Here is a 24,152-nt window from a genome sequence, read left to right as displayed (position 1 = left end):
AACCTAAGATATATTTATATTGCAATAGATTGCAAGCTACGCGTGCACCGCGGCTGCGCTCGTGCCGTCGAGGAGGGTTGCTGCTTGGACGGGGAACACGCACCGAACCGCATCTCGCGGTTCATGGAGCGGATACACCATAACAACACGCCAGGTTAGTGTCCTTCAATGAGTCATCGATCAATCGATGAATCGATCAATCAATCAATCCGATGTATGATCGATCAATCGATCAATCAATCGATAATCAATCAATCAATCAATCGATAACCAATCATTCAATCAATCGATAATCAATCAATCGATCAATCGATAATCGATCAATCGATAATCGATCAATCAATCAATCGATAATCGATCAATCGATAATCGATCAATCAATCAATCGATAATCAATCAATCGATAACCAATCAATCAATCAATCGATAATCGATCAATCAATCAATCGATAATCGATCAATCGATAATCAATCAATCGATAATCGATCAATCAATCAATCAATCGATAACCAATCAATCAAACAATCGATAATCGATCAATCAATCAATCAATCGATAATCGATCAATCAATCAATCGATAATCAATCAATCGATAATCGATCAATCGATAATCGATCAATCAATCAATCAATCGATAACCAATCAATCAATCAATCGATAATCGATCAATCAATCAATCGATAATCGATCAATCAATCAATCGATAATCGATCAATCGATAATCGATCAATCGATAATCGATCAAAGAATCGATAATCGATCAATCGATAATCAATCAATCGATCAATCGATAATCAATCAATCGATAATCGATCAATCGATAATCGATAATCAATCAATCGGTCAATCGATAATCAATCAATCGATAATCGATCAATCGATAATCGATCAATCGATAATCAATCAATCGGTCAATCGATAATCAATCAATCGACCAATCGATTAGCAATCGATCAATCGATAATCAATCAATCAATCAATCGATCAATCGATAATCAATCGATCGATCAATCGATAATCAATCGATCGATCAATCGATAATCAATCGATCGATCAATCGATAATCAATCGATCGATCAATCGATAATCAATCGATCAATCGATAATCAATCAATCGATAATCAATCAATCGATAATCAATCAATCGATAATCGATCAATCGATAATCAATCGATAATCGATCAATCGATAATCAATCAATCGATAATCGATCAATCGATAATCAATCAATCAATCAATCGATAATCGATCAATCGATAATCAATCAATCGATCAATCAATAATCGATCAATCGACCAATCGATAATCAATCGATCAATCGATAATCAATCAATCGATCAATCGATAATCGATCAATCGATTATCAATCAATCGATAATCGATCAATCGATAATCGATCAATCAATCAATCAATCGATAACCAATCAATCAATCAATCGATAATCGATCAATCAATCAATCGATAATCGATCAATCAATCAATCGATAATCGATCAATCGATAATCAATCAATCAATCGATAACCAATCAATCGATAATCGATCAATCAATCGATAATCGATCAATCAATCGATAATCGATAATCAATCAATCGATAATCGATCAATCAATCAATCAATCGATCACCAATCAATCAATCAATCGATAATCGATAATCGATCAATCAATCAATAATCGATCAATCGATAATCAATCAATCAATCGATAATCAATCAATCGATAATCGATCAATCAATCAATCGATAATCAATCAATCGATAATCGATCAATCAATCAATCAATCGATAACCAATCAATCAATCAATCGATCAATCAATCAATCGATAATCAATCAATCGATAATCAATCAATCGATAAACAATCAATCGATAAACAATCAATCGATAATCAATCAATCGATAATCAATCGATCGGTCAATCAATCGATCAATCGATCGAGCAATCGATCAATCAATCATTCGATCAATCGATTAAATTATAACTTTCGGTTCTTTCATATTTGTTTTGCTTTTAATAACAGCGAAATATGTATTTAAAAAGTATTAACTGTTTAGGGCAAGACTCCGGTGACAAGAAGTCGAGGAAGTCATCGGGCACTGCGCATTTTCTTAACAGTATGTATTTTTCTGATATTAATTATATTAATTACGTTTCAATAAGTAAGTGAACTGTCATAATGGAAAATTGACTCATAAGTCAAAAAAGGTCAGGTTTCAAGTTATCTCTCTACCAAATTTAATCTAAATCGGTTCAGTTGTTGAGGCGTGAAGAAGAGACAAACAGACAGAGTTACTTTCGAATCTATAATAATAGTTAGGATTATTGGTCAGTTCAGTAATATTTTTACTTATAATATTATTTTTTGAAACAGTGGAAAGGAGTTTCCGCAAAATAGAAGACGAACCTAACTGGGACCAGACTCTCACGCCGACACCAAATCAAGGTTAGTGATATTTTTCCGTGTTTTTGAAGTGAAAACTTCTTTAGCGGCGTTGAGCACTTTTTCTGTAATGGGTATAAAATCTTAAACTCGCGTCAGGACACGTGACCTGATCGAAAAAGCGTAAGACGGATACCATTCCAAAATATCAAACATGCTGAACGTTAATAATCAAGTTTCTCTTCTGCCGGCACTCCCCCAGTGCAACCCTTCTTCTTTTATCTCTATTTTTTTGAGGATGTATGTGAAAAATGGAATGGTTTTTGATTTCTTGGCGGTTGATTCGTATTATTTTTTCCATGGGTATTTTAGAGATGGTATAATTCAGTTCTTTGCTCTTTGTTGCTTTATATTTTTTTCGAATGTATCGAGATAATCCGGTGTAATTTGTATAGTATAAGTTAGTGTTATATACTTTAATTATTTACTTTCATTGCATAAGTTTTGAATAAGCAAGTTATTATTTGTACGGCTGTTTATGTTTTATCGGAGTTGTTTTAATATTCCAACTATTATATTTGAAAATATGTATGTATATACGCTTTTGACATTTAACGTGATTATGTATGACATACGCTTTTAAAACATCCATATGGTGTGTGTCTGAGCGACCAGAATATCTTGACCTTTGTTGCATTGTTTTATATTTTAAATACTACTTACTACTTAATTATAAACGTGTTATTTCATGAGGAAGGAATTATCTATTTGAAATGCGTTACACTGTTAAAATAAATGTGATACTATGAAGATATAGAAATAACGAGTTGTGAAATCACTATTTGCTAACCAACAAAATTTAAGAGAGTTTGTTGTATAGGTACCCATAAGGGTCACCGTACACCGGTCACTCGTCGGTATAAATAGATTTTTAATTGTTCCGCCGCGCAGTGACGGCTCGTCCGCGGTTTGTTACAAGATTGGAATATGGGCTTTGTGACTTGCTTTGAACGTGGAATTGGTTGCAAAAGAAAGATAGGCATAGAAGAAGAAAAAGGTTGTATAGGAAAGGGTGGGAATGTTTGTTGAAGGAAAATAAATTAAAGTGTGGGTATGATGGAAATTTGGGTAGATATTGAAGATTTATTTATTTTTATTTATTTATAATACTTCATTGTACAAACATGAATGAACAAAGCAGAAAAAAAAGAACAAAATTACAAAGGCATCACAGGAAGATGTAGGAATAGAGAATGTACAAATGTTAGACAGCGAATAAAATGAAATTTACTGCATAGAAATAGGTCGAAAGAGATCTTGTTCAGCATTGGTGAAACAAATTGTATTGGCGAAGGACTAAAAAATTAATGGGGCTCGATAATTGTTAAGTTTATGATTTCAAAATTTCCTTAGTATTAATAGGATAGATATATTAACAAATCACGTTAAGTTACACAATTTATAAGAACGATTGGATCGAATTTTACGACGTATACGTATAAGAGTATGGTATGTGATAGCATAATATCATAGTATTTTTATTTTACCGAAGCTACGCGAGCTTATGTAAGACTAAGAAGCTTTTGAGCCAAATATGCTTAGAATTTTTGTCAGTCATGTCATGATATTGTAATAAGATGTTTCACATTACTTCCGACATTCTTGGTGTAAAATTTAAAAAAAAAATTTAAAATTTTAATTGGTAGCTTAAAATCTAGGTATATTAGAACAACACTGTTTCAAGGAATTAAAGGCTTTTATAAAAATATAAGATCTGCTCGTGACCACGCTCATTGGCGTAAAAAATGTAATGAATAAATCGCGCTTAAAATCCGTTAAAAGTTGTTTAATTTCTCCTATAAAAATATGCAATAGGTATCGCGTAAAATCAACTAAAAATAGTGTTTCAAATATTTTGAAATCAACGTAGAAGTCAATTGAAAAAGCAATCGAAATAAATTTGCTTATTAATGCCGCGTGACACTGTACGTGACACTATAACAATGAGAAAAAGCCGGGATTTACAGTTATAGCATGGTGTAATACAGATAATAAATCACGTATTCAATCGGTTAACATTTTTAGTCATTTTCCCAGTAATATCATGCAAATTTAATTTTTCAATCATGGATATTGGTTTTTGAAATTATTTTACTTTATCCGTTAAATGTTCCCGTTTTAATTTGTTTATATTATTATAGTCTGAAGAAGAAACTAATCAGTTTTAGCTTTAGATAAGTCTATTAATTTCACGGTTGCAAATGAGGTTATACTAAGCTCTGATATTACTTCATTTGCACCCGATGATTAGGTAAGTTTGTATTAATAAATACATTATTAAGAATATTATCGATTGTTAAACTATAACAAATTACAAGCAATAAGATCTCTTTTAATATTTTTATTAGTTTTTATTATTCAGAACAACTCGGATTGTACTCGAGAAAAGATGTCTTGTACAAGTTTTAACAAATAAAAGACGTCTCGATCTCGAAAAAGATGTAGCGTTTATTTGCATATTTCAGACTAAAATAACAGATATTTTCCTAATATAAAATTTGATATGCAATATCATTTTGCGTATGGTACAACATGCCAAAAAATGAAGACAAAATTTAATTCTCTTTAAAATATGTGATCACTCTTAATACACAATAATTTTTCATTCTTGCTTTTTTCTGTTACATAAATATAAATGTAACTTAAACAGAAAAAAGCTACTATATATTACGTAAAACTGAAACGTAAAGTTTTGTTCGTAAATAATGAATGAAGCGCTTACAAGCTCCGCTGAAACTTTCAGTGACATAGTAGTCGCGTCGAGCGCGCGTCGTACGGACGTGCACGGATTTGTTATTTGTTTATTGTTTATTTGTTATTGTTTATTGTTTATCATGTGACGTGGATGTGTAGTGTAGTGTTGGGTGCAAAGGTTGGAGTTGGATTTTTTGAAAATGTGATTTAATTGGTGTTGATGTATAGGTTAATGTCTTTAAGTATTTTGATCGCTAAGATCTTATTGAAGTAATCCAAATAATTGGTTATAATCAATGATTATTTACTTGGTAGGAATAAACAGTTATTATTTTCGTAATATTTGCTAAAATGTAAAGAAAGGGTGTCGTATGCACAAACTTAAATTGTTTTGTCTGCATCTATGTAGAGATAAATGTATGGAACTATTGTACCCATTTCTACCAGGTTTTGAACGATTTAAAGATACTGTTACATACGGACGTATATGTAACATGATATTTGAGATATATCTCAAAGATCATGATACATATACGTCCGACGAATATTTATGTATGTAAAGATATGTACATGTACATACATAAATATTCGTAAAATTCAGGCGTACCCAGGGCGGGCGGCTAGCGTTAAAATAACTTTACAATGATATTTTTCATTGTTCTCAATACAATTCATATTTGTAACAACAAATCAGTAAATAATATAGAAAAGTGTTATAAAACTCTATCGATAAATTGCATTAAGTGCAAAAGGGTCTGTTTTATCATTAACTAGGAATCTACGCGACTGTCCAATCGATGGGTGATGTTTTAAAGAAAAATAAACCATATGTCATTGTGATAAGGTTTATTTTGTGATAGCTGGGTATTAGTCACAGGGTAAATCTTTTATTTTCAAATAAACAACCTCTGACTAATCACAGGTAGACGCGGGAAATGAAAACAAATTAATTATTGTTGTCATTAATTATGCAATGAAAAATACAATTGTGAAAAACTAACTTTTATATACATATAGGTAATGTTTTTAATGTAGGTAGGTGTTTTAGAAAACTTGAATTTGAACGATGTCACATTTTCTTTAAAACATTTATAACCAAAAATGCGAAGTCAATATCAAAAATTCAATATGCCGGATGCATTTTGTGTATTGGTTTTTTTGTATAATTAAAAAAGTATAAGTTTTATTTCAACATCTATTTCTGAGGTAATACAATATTCACACTCAATATTTAAAATTAGTATTCGCCTACAGTTACTCTCTAATATTCAAAGGGCGTCCACAAGAAATTACTACACAAATTGGCTTATAAGTTATCCCGTAAGAGATCAATGCTGTATTCGCCGGCTCGGAGACGAGCGGGCGCCGAAATTACAAGCGCCAGCTTATTTATGACCTCCTCGAGTGATACGATATTCGTTTTTAAGTTTTGGATAGGATGGAAAAGATTATTACGAGCAAAGAAAGAGGGCACCAATTGTTATAATTTTAGATAACTGAGATAATGCAGAAGTGCAGTGTGAGGTACCTAAAGTAAGTGATTATAATCATAAATATAATTAAAAAAATCGTAAAATCACGTACGTTTTTGATAGATTCAACAACACAGTAAAAATGTTCTTTTAACTCCATTTATTTTTTATTCTTCACGATAATATGATAAACTCATGATATTATTGTATTGTCACCGGTCCTTGATAAGTGTACAAAATTTGAATTAAATCTGTCCGTTGAAAGTGGGTCAAAATCGAGTGTAAAGCATTCAATTACATACAAACATACAGGTGAAGTTAAAAAGCACAGCGCTTGAACTTGCCACAGAGTAGGAACACACAGAGGGTAAAGCTGATTATAATTAGCGCATTACTCACGCAGTCTGTGACTAGCGACCGAGGCATTGACGCCCGGAAGGCAGAACATGTTTTATTTTTAGTTCAGTTTGTATAGACACTAGTTCTAATGAATAAGTGATGTGGAATTTTGTGGCTCGTCTATTCTTTGTTTATTCGTAATGGATTTTAGTTTTAATTTCACGAGTTTCGAGAAGATGTAGGTTTGAAACGTCTTTTCGTGATTAATAAGTTTAACTTAAGTTTATCTATAATATTATTTAATCCAACGGTTACAATGAACGATTTTAAATCATACGAAATAACTATTTCTAGAACATTTCATATTGGCAGCAATGAAAACAATATAATGTCCATAGAATAAACAAAGAGCAGTAAAATATATTGTATTATATTATAATACAATTGCTCCAATCAAACGGAGTAAATAAACAGATATTTATAGGGTTTCTATTGTTATGAAGCAGTGACATACAAGCGGCTTGGCTCATGGTTGACATGTCATTTATGAGGATTATAGTTCAGGGTTCATGTATCTTTGCAGACGTTTATCTCTTTCAATTTTAAATAAAATAATATGCTTTTTCTGTGAATAAGTGAAATGTTTCCATTTATTCGTGAGCTTGTTATACTGTAATTATTGTAACTATAACCTACACAAATTTCTTGTATCACACGACTTCTCCAAAGCAATTGAATTATAGCCTGTGTCTTTCTCGATTATGATAGAATTTTAACGATATATAAGCATAAATCTTTACAAGCATGTAACAGTTATGGTTAAATTTGACATATATAAAATGTGAAAATATAAGTTTACCACCAAAACAAGCAATGAAACGAGCAATTAATAGTTGTTACACAAATTTACCAACGCTTTTTTACAACTACCCCCATAAACAACGTTATAAACCGGTGCTGTGCCGCGCTTTCTATTAGTTTAATGATGTTAGTCGACGGGTGCGGTCGTGTCAAGGGCGCGGGGGTAAGACGAGGCGATGGAATGAGCGGGTTAAAACGCTTTGCGGAAGCGGGAGTGTCTTGATATGCGTTATTTCTTTCATTATTTCGTTGTATATATAATACCACATTAACCATTATATCATAAGTAATTACCAGGCTCTACATATTATAGGTAATTCAACAACACATCGTTTAGAAAATTGTTAAATTCACAGGCGGCGATGTTACAAGAGCAGTCATGATTAACAAGTTTTCAAATTTTTGGAAAAGATATATTTATATGGAAATTGTAATTCATAAAAATAGCAATAAAGCTTTATGTCCTAATGTAATTTGAAGTAAAATTATTCTGCTACATAGGCCACCTAATATTAACCTCAGCTATTCAGTGTTATTTATCACACATTTACGTTCCGTTTCGAATATGTGTTTCTGGGGTGATTGACGTGCGAATTACGAATTCCACTCCGAACACTTAAATAGATAATGCAACACAGCGGAGAATAGAATGTCGAAAATAGATCGTTAACAAGTTTATACAATTTGTTGTTTGTGTTGTTCGCTCATCTAATGGCCACTCCGAAGACTTCGCTTTGATCGGGTTCCTGCGTCACTCGCCTGACGTCTGTTTGAACGACATTATATTCAAAACAAATTGATTTTTATGTAGTATAGGCACGATGTTGTTTTTGCGCAGCGAAGATGTCCAGTTTGTTGATAAATATTTACCCGCGTACTTTGATATAAATCGCGTCGACCATGTTTTATTGGATATTTTTGGCGCAGGTTTATGAGGAAGGAGTGTTTTGAAGGCAAAAAACACCGCCTGAAAACACCTATAAAAATAATTAATTGAATTTGTCTATCTGTATATTAGAATAGTAGTAGATTACTATGTTTTTTCACTTGTAGCTGATAACTGAATAAATTGTACCTACTTTCAACTTTATACAAAACAGAAATTTTCAGGAAATTCATCTGAAAATTAAACTAAAGTTTGTCATTCGAGATATTTCACGTTTGAGTTTATACAAGCGAAAAAAAAGAAAGATTTCAAGCCCCTTTGCTAAAAACGTCTCAAACCGCGCATTGTATTATCCTCAAAAGATAGTGTAGCTCGAAAGAAAGGGTTCTCTTCGAGAGCTCGGAGCCACCCCCGGCCATATAGATACCATATAAGTGCATATAATATCGAGAATATTATTTCCTTATGCACCCACTTAGTGTGTTATGAATCGTGCATGCAAACATAGCGCGGTTAATAAAAATATAGTGAGAATAGCTGTATAATGAAATCTTTTTGCAACTATTACGAATTGAGGTGCGAAATTTTCGTAAAATTTTGAGAACAGACGGTTAAATAGTTTGATAGTATTTCGGTCTGTGTGCGGTTTACTTTTGGTGTTGATAGTACGTTTTTTGTGATGTTATTTTGTGTGTTTCTAACTCTTTATTTTCAACACAATATGCTAATGTTGTGGGATCATTTTGGCATCATTTTATGTTTTTGTTCTGTCTCGTTTATTAAATTTTAACTGTATACGTTGTTTAGTGCCAAATATAATAATGTCTATGTTAATGTATGTGTCTACCAAAATACTAAATTTCGTTTCGTTATAAGGTTTAAAAGCAACTTCTCTAAAATGTCAGATAATCAATATTTACGTAAGATACACCTAAAAACATGTAGCTATACTTTTAAAGCATTGTCATAGTTATTTACTTCACGGAAAATCAACTTTACTGATATCAGGATATTAAGAATCAATCCCCGTAAATAATTAGCAAACTGTAACCAATAATAACAATTGCTATGGTTTATTTATATACATTGAGGGTGTCAATGTACAGCTATATCAAGCAGGATGCGATACCGCCGCCCACGGCCCGTGCCGTGGTGTATTGTAGTTTTATCAACCATTTCGCTATGTGTATGACGTCAAAGAGATGGACGCTGTAAGAGAGAAAAGGTCTAAAGGGCTGATTTTTCAATCCTTGGTTAAAACTTATTCGTCGAATAATTAGACTACAGGCCCATGTTGAAAAAATTATGGGTCATTTGACCCACCACCTGACCTATCTAGAATGATATTATTTTAGAGACATTAGAGTAATAGACGTTAAAAGTATCTCAAGTAAAATAGCAGCTGCCATTTCACATCTTATCAACACTAGTTTTCTGTCAGGAATATATCCGAATGAGTTGAAGCAAAGCTGCGTTCGTCCTATATACAAAAAAGGAAAACAAGCCGACGTAACCAACTATCGACCAATATCCCTTTTGTCGTCTATAGATAAAATCATTGAGAAATTTATAAGTGATCAAATACATCTGTTCTATTCTAAAAATAACGTAATCTGTAATAATCAATATGGTTTTCAACCACGTAAAAGCACCACTTCTCTGCTATCAGATTTTTCGGACACCGTGAACATACACCTGGATAACAAAAAACATGTTTTAGCTCTTTTCATAGACTTTTCTAGGGCTTTTGACACCTTAAATCATAAGTGTCTTATAGCAAAGTTAGAGGCCTCTGGGATCAGGGGTCCAATGTTAAAATGGTGCGAAAATTACGTCAATGATCGATCTTTCTACGTAAAAATCGACGATTCTGTGAGTCGTGTGTTACCTGTTACTGAAGGAACAGCCCAAGGATCGGTGATCGGTCCCCTCCACTTTATCACTTACGTAAATGACATGAATAACATTCTTAAGCACTGCACTTCCTACCAATATGCGGATGATACTTGTTTGCTAGTTGCAAATCATAATGTTGAAAATGCTCTTGTTAATCTACAACAGGATTTTGACCGTATAAATAAATGGTGCCACGATAATGGACTTGTTCTTAATGCAGATAAAACCAAATTAGTACATATTCACTCTCCGTACAATAAAACATTGTTCGATGCGAACAATGTGATAATAGCTCATAATCATTATTGTTTGCATCAACATAATGTGCGCAATTGTAACTGTCCAAAAATCGAAACTGTAAGTAGTCATACGTATCTGGGACTTATAATTGACAGAAAGTTTAACTGGCAGCCACATATCAACTCTGTTTGTGATCGACTCCGAGCTATTCTAGCTAATATAAAAATTATTAAAAATAAAATGCCTTTTAAAATTTTGCTAATGCTATATAACGCCCTAGTTAATAATGTTATAAGCTACGGTATTAGTAGCTACGCCCGAACCTTTAAAAGCTATTTGAAGAACATTGAATCACTACAACTAAGAATATTAAAACAAATAGTATCTCCTAAGATAAAAAAATTATGTAAAAGTAGTAATGAAAATCTCTTTCACCATTGTAAAGTTTTGCCGGTAGAATCTTTGTTCCATTACACAATATTAAAAGAACAATTCTTTAATTTTGACCTGCAGAAAAAACGTGATAACGTAATCATTACCCGTCAACAAACTAACCAACGCTTAATCATTCCAAAAATAATTAACATTTATGGTAAAAGAACAACTCGTTATTTGGTTCCTCAATTATTAAATAATCTTGATTTGAACCTAAAAAAAAGCATAAATAATAATAATGTTAAATCTAAATTAAAATTGCATTTTGTAAACAACCTGTATATTGTATAATGTGGTATAATTATTGTCTTTAACTTGTCGTGAGCACACGAGCGCGCTGTGCATCGTATTTGTCGTGGATAGATTGCTTTGCATGCCGGACAAATCTTTGTGGTTTTTGGCATGTTCAATTATGTAAAATGTATTTGTTATTGATAAATAAATAAATAAATAAAAAAATATATATATAAGAGCATAAAATAATAAGATTCAGCACTATGACGTCACTCGTAAGCTGTCCACCTGAGTGCAGATGAGAATTCGAAAGTTCAGGTAGAGATTTTCTCCCCTTGTCTCCATGATTTTTGTACGGCGTTGCGGAATAATGGCTTAAAAGCAGTATAGAAATAGTATGACACAGATGCCGTACAAAAATGGTGGTCCACAAAGTCGGAATTTATTTTTATTTTTCGACAGTTGCCGGGGTAAATTTGGTCATTTGATTTTGTACGGCATCTGTGTCATACTATGTCTATACTACTTTTAATCAATTATTCCGCAACGCCGTACAAAAATCTTGGAGACAAGGGGAGAAAATCTCTACCTGAACCTTCGAATTCTCATCTGCACTCAGGTGGACAGCTTACAAGTGACGTCATAGTGCTGAATCTTTTTATTTTATGCTCTTATATCGTTCTAGATAGGTCACCTGGTGGGTCAAATGACCCATAATTTTTTCAACACGGGCCTGTAGTCTAAATGTAAAAAAAACTACCATTTTAAAAACGTTTTTTAATTGCCCGTATTTGACAGTTTACGTGACATTTTAATATTATCGTGTAATACTTTATTGGACGGATAAGTTTTATCCAAGCATTGAAATATCGGCCCTAAATTTTTAACAAGACTTTTTCTGTCATTGAAAATTGTGTGTATGAAATAAATATATTTTTCATTTTCATTTTCAAGACTAATAATACTCGAAGAATTTATATGAGAGCAATCGTATTTCCTACCAATATTATATTCGCGAAAGGTTATAAGAATGTAGGAATATATGGAAGTTTGTTATTCTTTCATTCATAAACAGCTGATCGGATATGTAATCTGTATGATTTTTTACTGAGATAGCTATTAACACATGGCTTTTTATCCGGCTACCTGGCAAGAGTAGTAGCGGGATAGTTAGTAATTCATAGCAAACCTTAAAAATTTAAATTATTTTTTGCATATTTATGAAATAGCTAAGTTAGCCAATAATGAAATAGACAAGTTGACCTTATACATAACATTCCCAATGGATGAAGTGACCCGGTTCCGTTCCTCTGACGTCACAATTGAGTGGTAACTTCTCTAAAATGTCAGATATGCTGAAGGAGAAATTACAATGAGAATTTAACGGAGATATGTTGCTGGACAATTGAATTGTTTGCCTGGACGTTAGATGTTTCAATTCAAGCAAACAATAAGCAAAATATCAAAATCTATTCAAACATTTAGGAACTATGTAATAACTCCTGTACTCTCACAAAACATACATTAATACGACTATTCCAATTTACTGTATTTGGATGAAATTGTTATGGAACTTGTAAACATGCTGGAATCTTTAGAACAATAAAAATCACATACAATGTTATTTTCAATACGAGTTTTTAAATCTAATATTATTAAAAGCAATTATTATTTCATACCGTTCACTTAGTTCACTATGAAAGGAAAAACGGACTCTAATGTATAACAATTAAGGGAACTCATTTCTAAGTTTCAGCAGAACACTTGACTATTTCCCGAACAATGAAAACAATTAGGTGCTCTGAAGTGTCCTATTTGCTAGTAAACGAACCGTATTTTGGTGGGCCAGGGCCGGATTTGGTATTTGCCGCCCTAGATATTTAGAAATCGAGACTAAAGGAATCGGTTACATACAAACATACAGGCGAAGCTAATAAAAGCGTGTTACTTTCGCTAAAAATAGAAAAATACGTCTATATTTATATAGTTGTGTGTTAATAAATTAGCTGTAATGGCTTGGTTGCATTTACGTAAACTTTCTCGTGTAAACTTATTAAAAATAACTGCTAATGACATAAACACGTAATGTAGCATGTGTAATGTTATTAGTTATGATTATGATAAATAACTTATTTTCGTTTTGTGAACAGAATAATGAGTCTTTAGTTAGTGTGTTGAGAGGTTAAGGAACTAATTAAACTATGACATTTTGCAACCTACAGGTCGTCAAAATCTAAATAGTGCAGTGAACACGAAGTACATATTATAGAGAACGCTTTGTATTGCGTTTATAATTCATTTTCACGAGAATCTTTAGCTTCCTTTATTAAATATATGCTGTACTAGGAAATTGTTTAAATTGTTTAAATGACAAATAATTTTATATGCCATGTTTTAATTGAATTTTATATATTTTTTATTTCATGGATGTTTAAAATTACAAAATTTTAATCATGTTATCATTGTAGTATTAATTTGATGTACTTATTCTTGATAAATTTTTAATTATGTGATGAATTTTATGTTTTATATTTATTTTTTTCGTCAATGGATGATAAATTTGATTATGTATTTTTAGACTTTTAAAACTGAAAAATTTTAAGACATTTTTTTATAATTATTGTTGTATACGCCTGCTTTATGGCCAATTCAGTTTATGAAATAATTATTAATGTATTTCTGTAAATTGTATTAATTGAGTCATTATTGGTGTGTCTAATAAATAAATAAATAAATAAATAAATAAATAAATAAGTAAAAAGAATATTGCGTGCAGGACACAAAATTGTAGCAAGTCTATAAAGCCCTATTGTCTATTTGTTGCGATCCGTCCCTGCGATCATTGTCGGAGTAGTCGGTGTCGTCACGGCTCCGCAAAGGGCCAATAGAACAGCGGGGTATGGGGTCAAGGTCCCGGGGGACGCGTGGAACAGTTTTAGGATATTATACTTTTGTTTTTGCTAAAGGGAACCGAGATTTGTTGAGCCTTGAGGGATGTACAAATATTTGTAAGTGGTTCTTTTTTGTTGTAGTCGCAGATGTAGCGTTGATAAATACGGTCTGAGTATAGGTTTTATATTGTATGTATGATGGTATGGTTAAAAGGATTGGATGTAAGAAATTGTCTTGCGGCTCTATCCCCTTATATGAAAGACAACATCTTAATATTGTAAAGGCGTATTCGAAGCCTTATAAACGCACTGAAATTAAAACCAATTGCATAAAGATAGGGATACATAGTGGTAGGTACTCAATGTTTTGCTTTATATATGTTTTATCATAAACAGATAACAAAATGATTTTCATGCTTATATGACACATTTTTATCGTTTACTCGTCCATTAAAAACTCGAGATTCAGTACTTTTATCATCATACAATCAAAACACCACAGTTCCATAGCTCTTCCATACAAAGCTGTCGTTTAAAAACAAAACAATGTACGCAGTAGCTGACTATACGAACACGAAGTATAGTTCCAATGAAAAGCAACCCCCGAGGTGTCGTCTGCGAGGTACAATCTAGCCTGCGGGGTTCAGGGAGTGTCTTCAAAGGATTACTATCACAGTGGAATGTTTATCTGATGTAATATGTGTTAGGTGATGGAAAAGTTTTTTGGTTTTAGTAGCCCATGTTTGTACGTTGTTTTTAGATGTAGAATAGTGGAATGTCCCAAGTTGGTGAATGAGGGTAGTTTCAAATTTATGTTGAACAGGATTTTATGCGCGAATGTAAATAGACAAGACAAGGATGGAATTTGGTTATGAATTAAACATTAAGCTAGTTTCGGATCTCATATTATGTAAATACTGTTTTCCCATTTTCGAACTCGAACCGAATCAGAAATATATTTTCTTATTAGCTTACTTGTACCTTATAACGATTTATGATATTGTCATAAATTATGTCTATTTATCAGCTATATATACATTAGCTATTCATCACAAAATCTTCAATAATCCAACCTGCAATTTCAAAACAATCGATTCAAACACACGCCCGCCGTAATAAATTCATGATGGATGTGCCACGTGATCTATTACAAATGCAATAAATATTTTTCCCGCGCGGTGCATTAGCGTGCGATAAATCGGGCGAGCGGCTGGCGCGAGTGGATAGCTCGTGTCGCGTGTGGGGAACACCGGGAGCGTTAGCAAATTAGTTGTGTTATTTGTTGTGGTTGAAGTTTTGTGTTGAATGATAGAAAGTAGGAAGTGAAGATTGTATATTTGTAACATAATAAAAAATTCTACTGTTCTGATACTGCAGAACTGTCTATTTGTACAAATTATATTAAACATCTCTTATCGAACACTTCGATACATATTCAAGACATATTCAAAAATTTTTATCGAAGGCAACTAAAACTACATTTGCAAAAAAAATCTGAGACCATTTCCCTTGAACGTTTACATTCATTGAGCACCATGGTTTATTATTTTTAAACCATACACCCTTATTTGTTGACGCTACGCTAAGTGGCATTGCCCAACTGTCCGGTAATAGAATTCAGTTCCGGTATCGATCTACCGGCACCATTTCAGTCCCCCCCCACTCCCCTACTTCCCGTCCAAGCGCTGTAGCGCTGCAGCGCTGTTTGGATTTAATTAGCGTAATCGATGAAATGATGCAGCGGCTGTTTGCGCTGCAAGTGCATGTTTTGTGAGCCTGTAATAGTATAATGAGGGTTAAATGCACCGTGTGCATGTTATATACTTTCATCGCAAGCATGAAGCATCGATGGAACCTAGGGTCGATTTATGTTGTGCTATAATAGTCGATGTATGATAAAAATCAATTTAAAATGGCAATCCACATAGATACGGTTAATGGTCATATTCCTAATTAAAAGGTAGGTAAATCTTTTTTTTAGCAGTTAAACTAATACAGGCTAAATATTTATAGACAGGTTGGCATATAGGAAGCAGACCAAAATAATTTAAAATATAAGAATCCAATACAATTATTACATTAAAAAAATTACGCCAATAATTTCACTTATCGTGGTTAGTTAAAAATCTGATACTTTCATGAGTGCTTCTATAAAGTTCGCTCTTGTTGACTTCAAAGCCTCTTGTGGGAAATTTGTAGCGTCCACAGCATTTGGTGACTATAAGTTTTACATTTTTAGGATAACTACCTATAGCAAAAATGTTACACCTCATATTTTTTGTTAAATTTCTGTGCTTGCTGTGATATTACTTACTTATTTATATGCTTCAAAACTGGTGCAATAAAATCATGTACATTGTAAAAACATTTTTTTACATTAATATTAAATGATGAATTGAATTTATTTTGTTAGAAATAGTTACACTTACAGTTTATTAGTTTTTTTAATGTAATTGCAGTTACACTTTGTTGATCGTAATCGTCCATTAAAGTAGTGCTAGTACTTCGTTTTGTTTTCTTATTAAAATATTTCACACGTTTTCAACAGCCTATTTTTTAGGAATGTCCCATAAAATCTCGTCACATAAACACCCTAAAGCCCGCGTCGCGTCTAGACGCCTCGTACAATAATAATGAGGGTACGCTAAAACGGGTGTTATAAAATCACTAGATATTACTGCGGTAGAGGGTATTTTCATCTTAAGTTCCTTCTTAAATCTTTCGGGAAAAAGGGATCATGTTTGTATAAGTTTTCTTCGGGCTGTTTAGATTGTGTGGCATGTATGCATGTATTATTGGTGCTATTATAGGCTCTGTATACAAAATTATGGTCATATAGTCTTATGTCTCTGTAAGAGTCAAAATTTTTTCGAATTTTTAGTTATACACCCGAAATATTAAACAGGATAAGCTACTCGAACGTTTCAATAAGTTTTTCGTTAATCCTCGTCTCCTAACTTGGCAATCTACCTAATAGCTTTCTTTCTATACAAATGACTATAGTTCGACACCTATATCGACTAATATTGTCCACTATCCAAATCCAGCACGTGCCAGAAGTCGCACGAAGGACACAGCTTCCGGGACTCCGATCTCGTCTCTGAACAGATGACACGAGACACGTGCCGCTAACGGCTTTACTCGCGTAATCACTGATAATGACAGTGTGAGCCAGATGTGTGGTACAGAACTACTGAGATCTTAAGCAGTATTATTTCCAGTTTAGATATGTATGGGTCTAGACGACTTATATAGTGCTGTCATTTTCATTTCATTTAATTTTCCCACACGGGAAATAAAATAGCTTAAGGACATCATGATACGAGGGCAGGACTAGTATATGCTCATACCCGCAAGTTAGATGATTAGATAGACGATGAATAATTTGAAATCTTCATGCGATGAAGTAAATAGCCGTTAAAGGAGAAGATATGCTGAAGATGAATAGTAGATGGGTATATTTTATTGGATGATTTTTGTTTCTGGAAATAGGTATATGGGAAATTTGACCATGATAAAATTAGCAGATTCAATTGTTGAAAGTTATTGTTCGTAAAATAACTGTTGCGAACTATTCGGTATAGTCCTTATCCGCCGATTTTGGCTGGATTTAGAATTTTAAGGAGCTTGCTGCTACCCGACCGCGCAAGGGTGGCGATGAGTAACACGACCTTGACCGGTTGGCCCGCGGCCAGCCTGATAACACAATATCGGCTGCATTCCTCGCAATTTGGCCGGGTTATTTCTGTGCCTCGCTTGTAAGTGCAGCGCGCGGAATATCCACGTGTGGAAACTTAAGGAGAAAGTTGTAATTGAAATTAAGTTAATAGAAGAGCAGTATGATCGATGCTCTGTGAACTTTATCATGTTTCATAAAACATTATACTGTAAAGATGCAGTTTCACAAGAAGTTACAAAAAGTATACTGGCAGAATGAATGAATCAAGAGTTATAGTCCTAAAATAGGAATTGTTGAATTTTATTAATGATCAGGATTAACACCAGCGTTCGCCTTATTTATAAATAAAGCTTTGCAATTTCTAAATTAATTAGTTGGTTTTTAAGAATCTGATCTCCAATCTAGTACGTTCTACCTGAACAACTTTTAGCCTGGAAGCTAGTCATAACCAAGCTCAGATTATCTGTTCCTAACAAAAACGTCTCTCTTGTCACCCCGTTGTTCTACAGAGGTAAACAAAAGCGCCTATCGTAGTTTTGTTCGTTTCATAGTTTTTTATTATTCGTGTTTTGTGCGGCGAAGTGACGCGCGCCGAGTGGAGCCTCTAGGCTGCCGTAATTCTTTATTTTTAGTGTGTACAATGCAGAGTTTATGTGCTTTTCTATGCTGAGTCAATTTGGGCTTGATAGGTGGAAAATTTTGTAGGGAATTGCCTATTGGTATTCACGACATTATTTCTAATAAATGTCGTGAATACCATGTCCTAAAAATTTAGCGATTTAATATTGATGTTATCGAAGTCTTTAATAATTTCGGTGTATACTGTCTATGTAGATACAATTAATCAAAATCTATGCGATATTTTGTTGCGTTTTTCATATTTTGTTCGAAGTTTTTCATTTGAGGCGTACAAAATGATGAGCAATGCACTCCTTTTTAAACTGTCCATGCTAAATTTAACTTTTCATTGCTTTTTAGGTCAAATCGTGGTGTTACACTTGTATGTTTATTATTGACAAGAGAAAATGCAATAATTGTAAATTTTTTGCAGTCTGTTCATGTGTATTAATTTTTCAGTGAAAAATATATTCCATAGGGTTTTACTGCGATAGGTCGTTTTATGTAGTTACAATGAAAATCCAGTTTTGATGATTTTCTCAATCTTAATAATATTTTTTTCGTTTCAATTCTAAGAAATGAGATAATAGCAACTCTTCACCTAACATCACATGTTGGATTGAAACAATAAAATAGAAGCTGGTGTATACGCTAGGGCTGCCAAATAAAAAAAATATATATTTATTACTTCTATATATTTATTCTTCATATAACTGAAAATCAATAGTATTAGTGCCGCTATACGCTTTCTCTTACGTCTTCTTTCCAGATGTAGCAGTAATTTTTTTTTTTTATCTTTTTTTATTAAGAGATTTTTGTCCGAAAGGACGATGACAATCCCATCGTACCTTGTATACAAATATTTAACACTTAATGAACTAACTATATTTTAAATTTAAAGTTGAATAGCATTCTAGCTGCATCAGAGTGTGGTGCAGCTAGAATGCTATGATATACACCAACATTCATAAAGTTTATTTTAAAATTTGTCAACAAGTCTTTTCTTTTAACATCGTTCCGAACACACTCCATGAGGAAGTGTTGGATATCGTCATATTTATGACAGAATTCGCAGTTGGGCGAGTCAACTTTTTTCAAGAGATAAGCAAAACTTCCGCACGGTATGTGTCCGGAACGAAGTCGAAAAGCGGTTACAGTTTCGCGTCTATTAAACTTGTTATTATAAAACCATGGTATGTGAAGAGGCTCACATTGTATACTCTTGTACCAAATGCCTTTTAGCCTTGACCTTTCATTAAAATAATCTTTAAACCGATTATAACACTTAAATTTGAATTCTGTTAGAACTTCCGAATAATTTGGTATGTAATCAATTTCTTCTCCATCTAAAATAGCCGTTTTTGCTAGCCTGTCAGCCTCTTCATTACCACTCAGACCGATATGGGAAGGAATCCATTGCAGTGCCAAAGTAACATTGGAGTTATTAAAGTTATTAATTTGTTCTATTATTTTATATGCTATCGGGAAACCTACCTTACCAGACACACAACGTTTAAGATGGTGAAGGGCACTTTGACTGTCTGTGAGAATAACTATTCTTTGGGCATTTATATCAGCAGCATAAAGTAAAGCCTTGGACACTGCAAGTAATTCCGCTGACATTATAGAAATGTAACAATTATTAATTTTATATTTATAGGAGTATTTTCTATTGGGGTCCCAAAAAGCAAAACCAAGGCCATTTATAGTTTTAGATCCATCAGAATAAATAAAATTGTGATCGATAAATTTATTGCGAAGTTCATTCAAAATATCTAGTTTTATCTGTTGATCAAGATATTGAGATTTTGGACCATTTATGCAATCTAAGTTAGTAAAAATGTTATTTTGTACATTAATATTGGACACCCATGTGTCTAGAGTAAACGTATGTAGTAAATCAGATGTAGAGACCGGGTTTTCACGAGTATCCTTATAGCAGGTTGCAAGCAATGGTTTCTTTTTATGGCTCCAATAGCTTCTATCACATAGATTATACAGTTCACTTAATAGTGCATTATTAATATTGCTATTCCAAGAGTGTGTTTTTAAACAGAACTTATAAGCTAAATACAATCTTCTTACACTCATCGGTGGAATGCTCAGCTCGCATTCCATAACATGAATAGGAGTGGTCTTTATAAATCCACCAATAATTCTCAGTGCCTGGTTTTGCAGTCTGTCAATCTTAGATAGGTGACAGTAATTCTTTAATACTATAGGATTTTCCTATCGTTGTCAACCCTAGTTTTATTGGCGACGTGCCAAAGGTCTGGCAGTACATTCGCGCAGAACTGCGTACAATAAATAATAATAAATTACGTTTATCGACTCGCGTGTATTGTGTAATCGTTTTTATTTCGCGCTGCATTTGTTTTATTGATTGTAAAAAATGTGGATGAGTAAATTAAACAGACGCGTGCGAATGGCTTCGTATATATGTTGTTCTTGTGCGTGGCGCCGTCAGACGGTTTTTATTGGTGACTTAGACATTTTGTATGCTATTTTGTTGAATTATACCAAGTTATATTTAAGTAGCGTGAAATAAAGTTGACGGAAAATATAGGATGTGATGTTTGTTATGAATATTTTCATGTTATATTGATAAATTTGACAACTTCAAGGACTAGGTGTACTTTAATAATTTTAATACCAATAAAATAAGCAATAATATAGTCTTTTAATAATGTTCCAAATATGTAAAATATATTTATAGTAGCACGTGTAAAACTATACAAGGTCAATTTCGTCCCAATACCTTTCGCGATAAAATACCTGTACGCACCTGCGAACTTAATTGTCAATCGGCCTGAAAAATTGGTAAGGGCTCTATCAAATCGAGTTGAAACACATTAGATTTAACCCTTTAGACCTTAATCTTGGCTGCGCTTATACGGAGTATAAAAAGTGTAGTTATATTAAAGTTTTAAGCAACGTGTTTTCTAAAACAAGTAATATAATAATGTGAAAAAACTCTGAAATAATAGTGAATACATTACTGTACTCTACGTACTCGCAAATACTTTTGAAACGATGTAACAACTTTTTTCATGCACATTATAATGTAAACAAATAACTGCAGTTTTTCATATTTTGTAGTTTATTTCAAATTTATTTTTATGTTAGGATTATGATGTACTCAGTTTTACTAATACACATAATTTTCGAAATTATTTTCATTGGAAATGTATAGAGTATTTATTTCATTTAAAAATAATCATATAGGTAATTCAGAGGATGTTGCCGTAGGTACTAATTTTTTTTAAATTAAATACAAATAAAATATTAACTTTAAAAACGAGCGTGTGTGCCGAGCACGTGTCAGAAGTGAAACGTCTTTGACAAGATTCAAAGATACCAAAATCGTCGCCTTACTCGTGACGTGACAGTATTGCCATGACGCGACTTTGAAATTTTACTATCAACGCAACAAAAAAATATAATCCTTAAAAATAAATCCGATAAATCTCGTTATTTTTAGTGCCTCGTTCGCAGTCAGCTGGTTATAATTTTTGGTAAAATGTCATCAGCCGATCATCTTTTGGGCGACTTGCTCAAATGCTATCGGAGTATATTATGACCTATTTTATGGCCCAGTGGTCAAAGCATTTTTATAGCTCCCACCGACCCAACTTATTTACGATATTGCCCCAGTATTTGCGAATTATAAATACCATTTAATGGTTATTGACTTATTGGTAGGTACATATTGTGTCTTGAAAGGGTGTGTTATAGTTCAAAATATGTATTTGTAAGTAGTGTTATTTTGATTATAGAGAAATAGACAAATGATGAATGTGATGCCATGAGTGGACGATGAATGTTAACATGTTTGCTATTTACTTAAATAGAGACAGCACCTTCATTGTATTTACTTGATTAAAAATCTGATAAATCTTGTGCTACAAGGGATGGGAGTCTTATATGGGTACCGGAAATAATATTTATTTTTTTCCAATTTTTGCATCAAAATTTGACCTTCAGATTGAACTAAAATTGTCCTCTGCTCCTTCTTTTTTAGTCAATTATTTAGATCCATATTATAAGCAGTTGTAGGATAGGTAATAAGGCCAAGTTACGAATGAATAATATGAAACTATTCAATCGACAAGTACCACGAACATTCCAGAGCTCGGCGCATTTTTTGACGGTCATAAATGCGAGTTTACGACGGTTATATCACGGGGTGTAATGGCTGCAATAATAAAACGTTACGGCTCGTTCTGCTCTATAATGACATGTTTTTAGTTGTTATACAAATGTTTGGAATGAGAGATGCGAAGTGGCGGGGATTATACGTGATGTAATGTCTATTTTAATTTATATTGCTACTATAAAATATGTGATAGGTTTTAAGGGTGCATGATTTTAAGTCTTTCATGGAATGCAGTTGTTTAGATGTGCATGAATTTTGACATATTTTCATATTTTGCACAATTTATAATATGTTAATGTAAGCAGTTCAATTCAAGCGGAACCGGGGCCAGCGGCTAGTATAGTTTAATCATGACACAGAGCATAGTGCGCGCGCCATTGTAATTATATTATAATCCAGATGAAACGCGGCGGCTAATCTCTTTGATCTCGGACCACGTTGCACTGTCACACACTCAAACATGTGACGTCATGCAAGTGCATGTGTGTGTGTGTGTGTGTGTGCTGTGGAATTAATTAGGGAAGTTTCTTTATAGTGCGGGCAACGAGATTATTTATGATTAGATTAACAGGATAATATTATAATAATACTATTATGCATATAGAGGAGGGTATTATTAGAAAATGCTCTAAGCTCAGCACTAAAGAGAACGTTGAAGGCTTCGAGGGATTTCTTTTTGTATTGAAGTTTTTCGTAATTTGTAAGGATAGTGAAATATAAATTATGTAAATTAAAATTTCACTATTTCATGTATCTTGCATAACTTTGTATAACAACCAATTGCTTCAATAAAATTTACCACATAGAGACATCATCAATACTTAATTTATCTACCTACTTCATGTCACATCTCTGCAGCGCCTACACCTACAGTTTCTAGGTGCCCATACAACGTATACTTAATCCTCTCTGATTGATATTTGCGCAGAGGGCCCGTGTCGCGTAATTACTGTGATTAAGACGCAGTTTGCATTGCAAATACTGAGGCTGGGTACTTTTGTAGGTGCCATGTAATCGTATGTACAAGTAATCGATGTATTTCGTGGAATAGAATTTGAAAATTTTACTGCGGTAGCTTGTTACTGATTAATTGGATTACTTTTTTAGACATATTCTCATAATCGAACACTGTTATACGACGATCCATTCTATATTTAACAAGAAGTCATCAGAAACGAAACAATAAATTTTATTAAGTAACCGAATAGTGCTATGACTCGAAAGAAACCTGTAACGTTGAGTGCCGGTTCGACGTCGAACATTGAAACTCGCATTATTGTACCTAGTGCTAAATTAACGACGAATGAAA

At 33.1% G+C, this 24,152-nt stretch overlaps 1 protein-coding gene across 1 annotated transcript in view; it reads left to right on the top strand.

Annotated features, from left to right (window-relative positions):
• RhoGEF2 (Rho guanine nucleotide exchange factor 2) overlaps positions 1-24,152 on the top strand; it is a 191,327-nt gene that overhangs the window by 68,356 nt on the left and 98,819 nt on the right. The window contains exons 18-20 of the mRNA XM_089711831.1: positions 29-154; positions 2,057-2,116; positions 2,374-2,445. Of these exons, the coding sequence (XP_089567957.1) occupies positions 29-154; positions 2,057-2,116; positions 2,374-2,445 (258 nt within the window). The remainder of the gene's footprint in view (positions 1-28; positions 155-2,056; positions 2,117-2,373; positions 2,446-24,152) is intronic.

The sequence above is a fragment of the Colias philodice genome, chromosome 27 (genome assembly GCF_061535455.1).
Source record: "Colias philodice isolate Cphi_HAF_F1 chromosome 27, ilColPhil1 Martin Lab GWU primary, whole genome shotgun sequence".
NCBI classification, from domain to species: domain Eukaryota; kingdom Metazoa; phylum Arthropoda; class Insecta; order Lepidoptera; family Pieridae; genus Colias; species Colias philodice.
The sequence above is the reverse complement of the archived record's forward strand: the minus strand, read 5'-3'. Positions and strand labels throughout refer to the sequence as shown.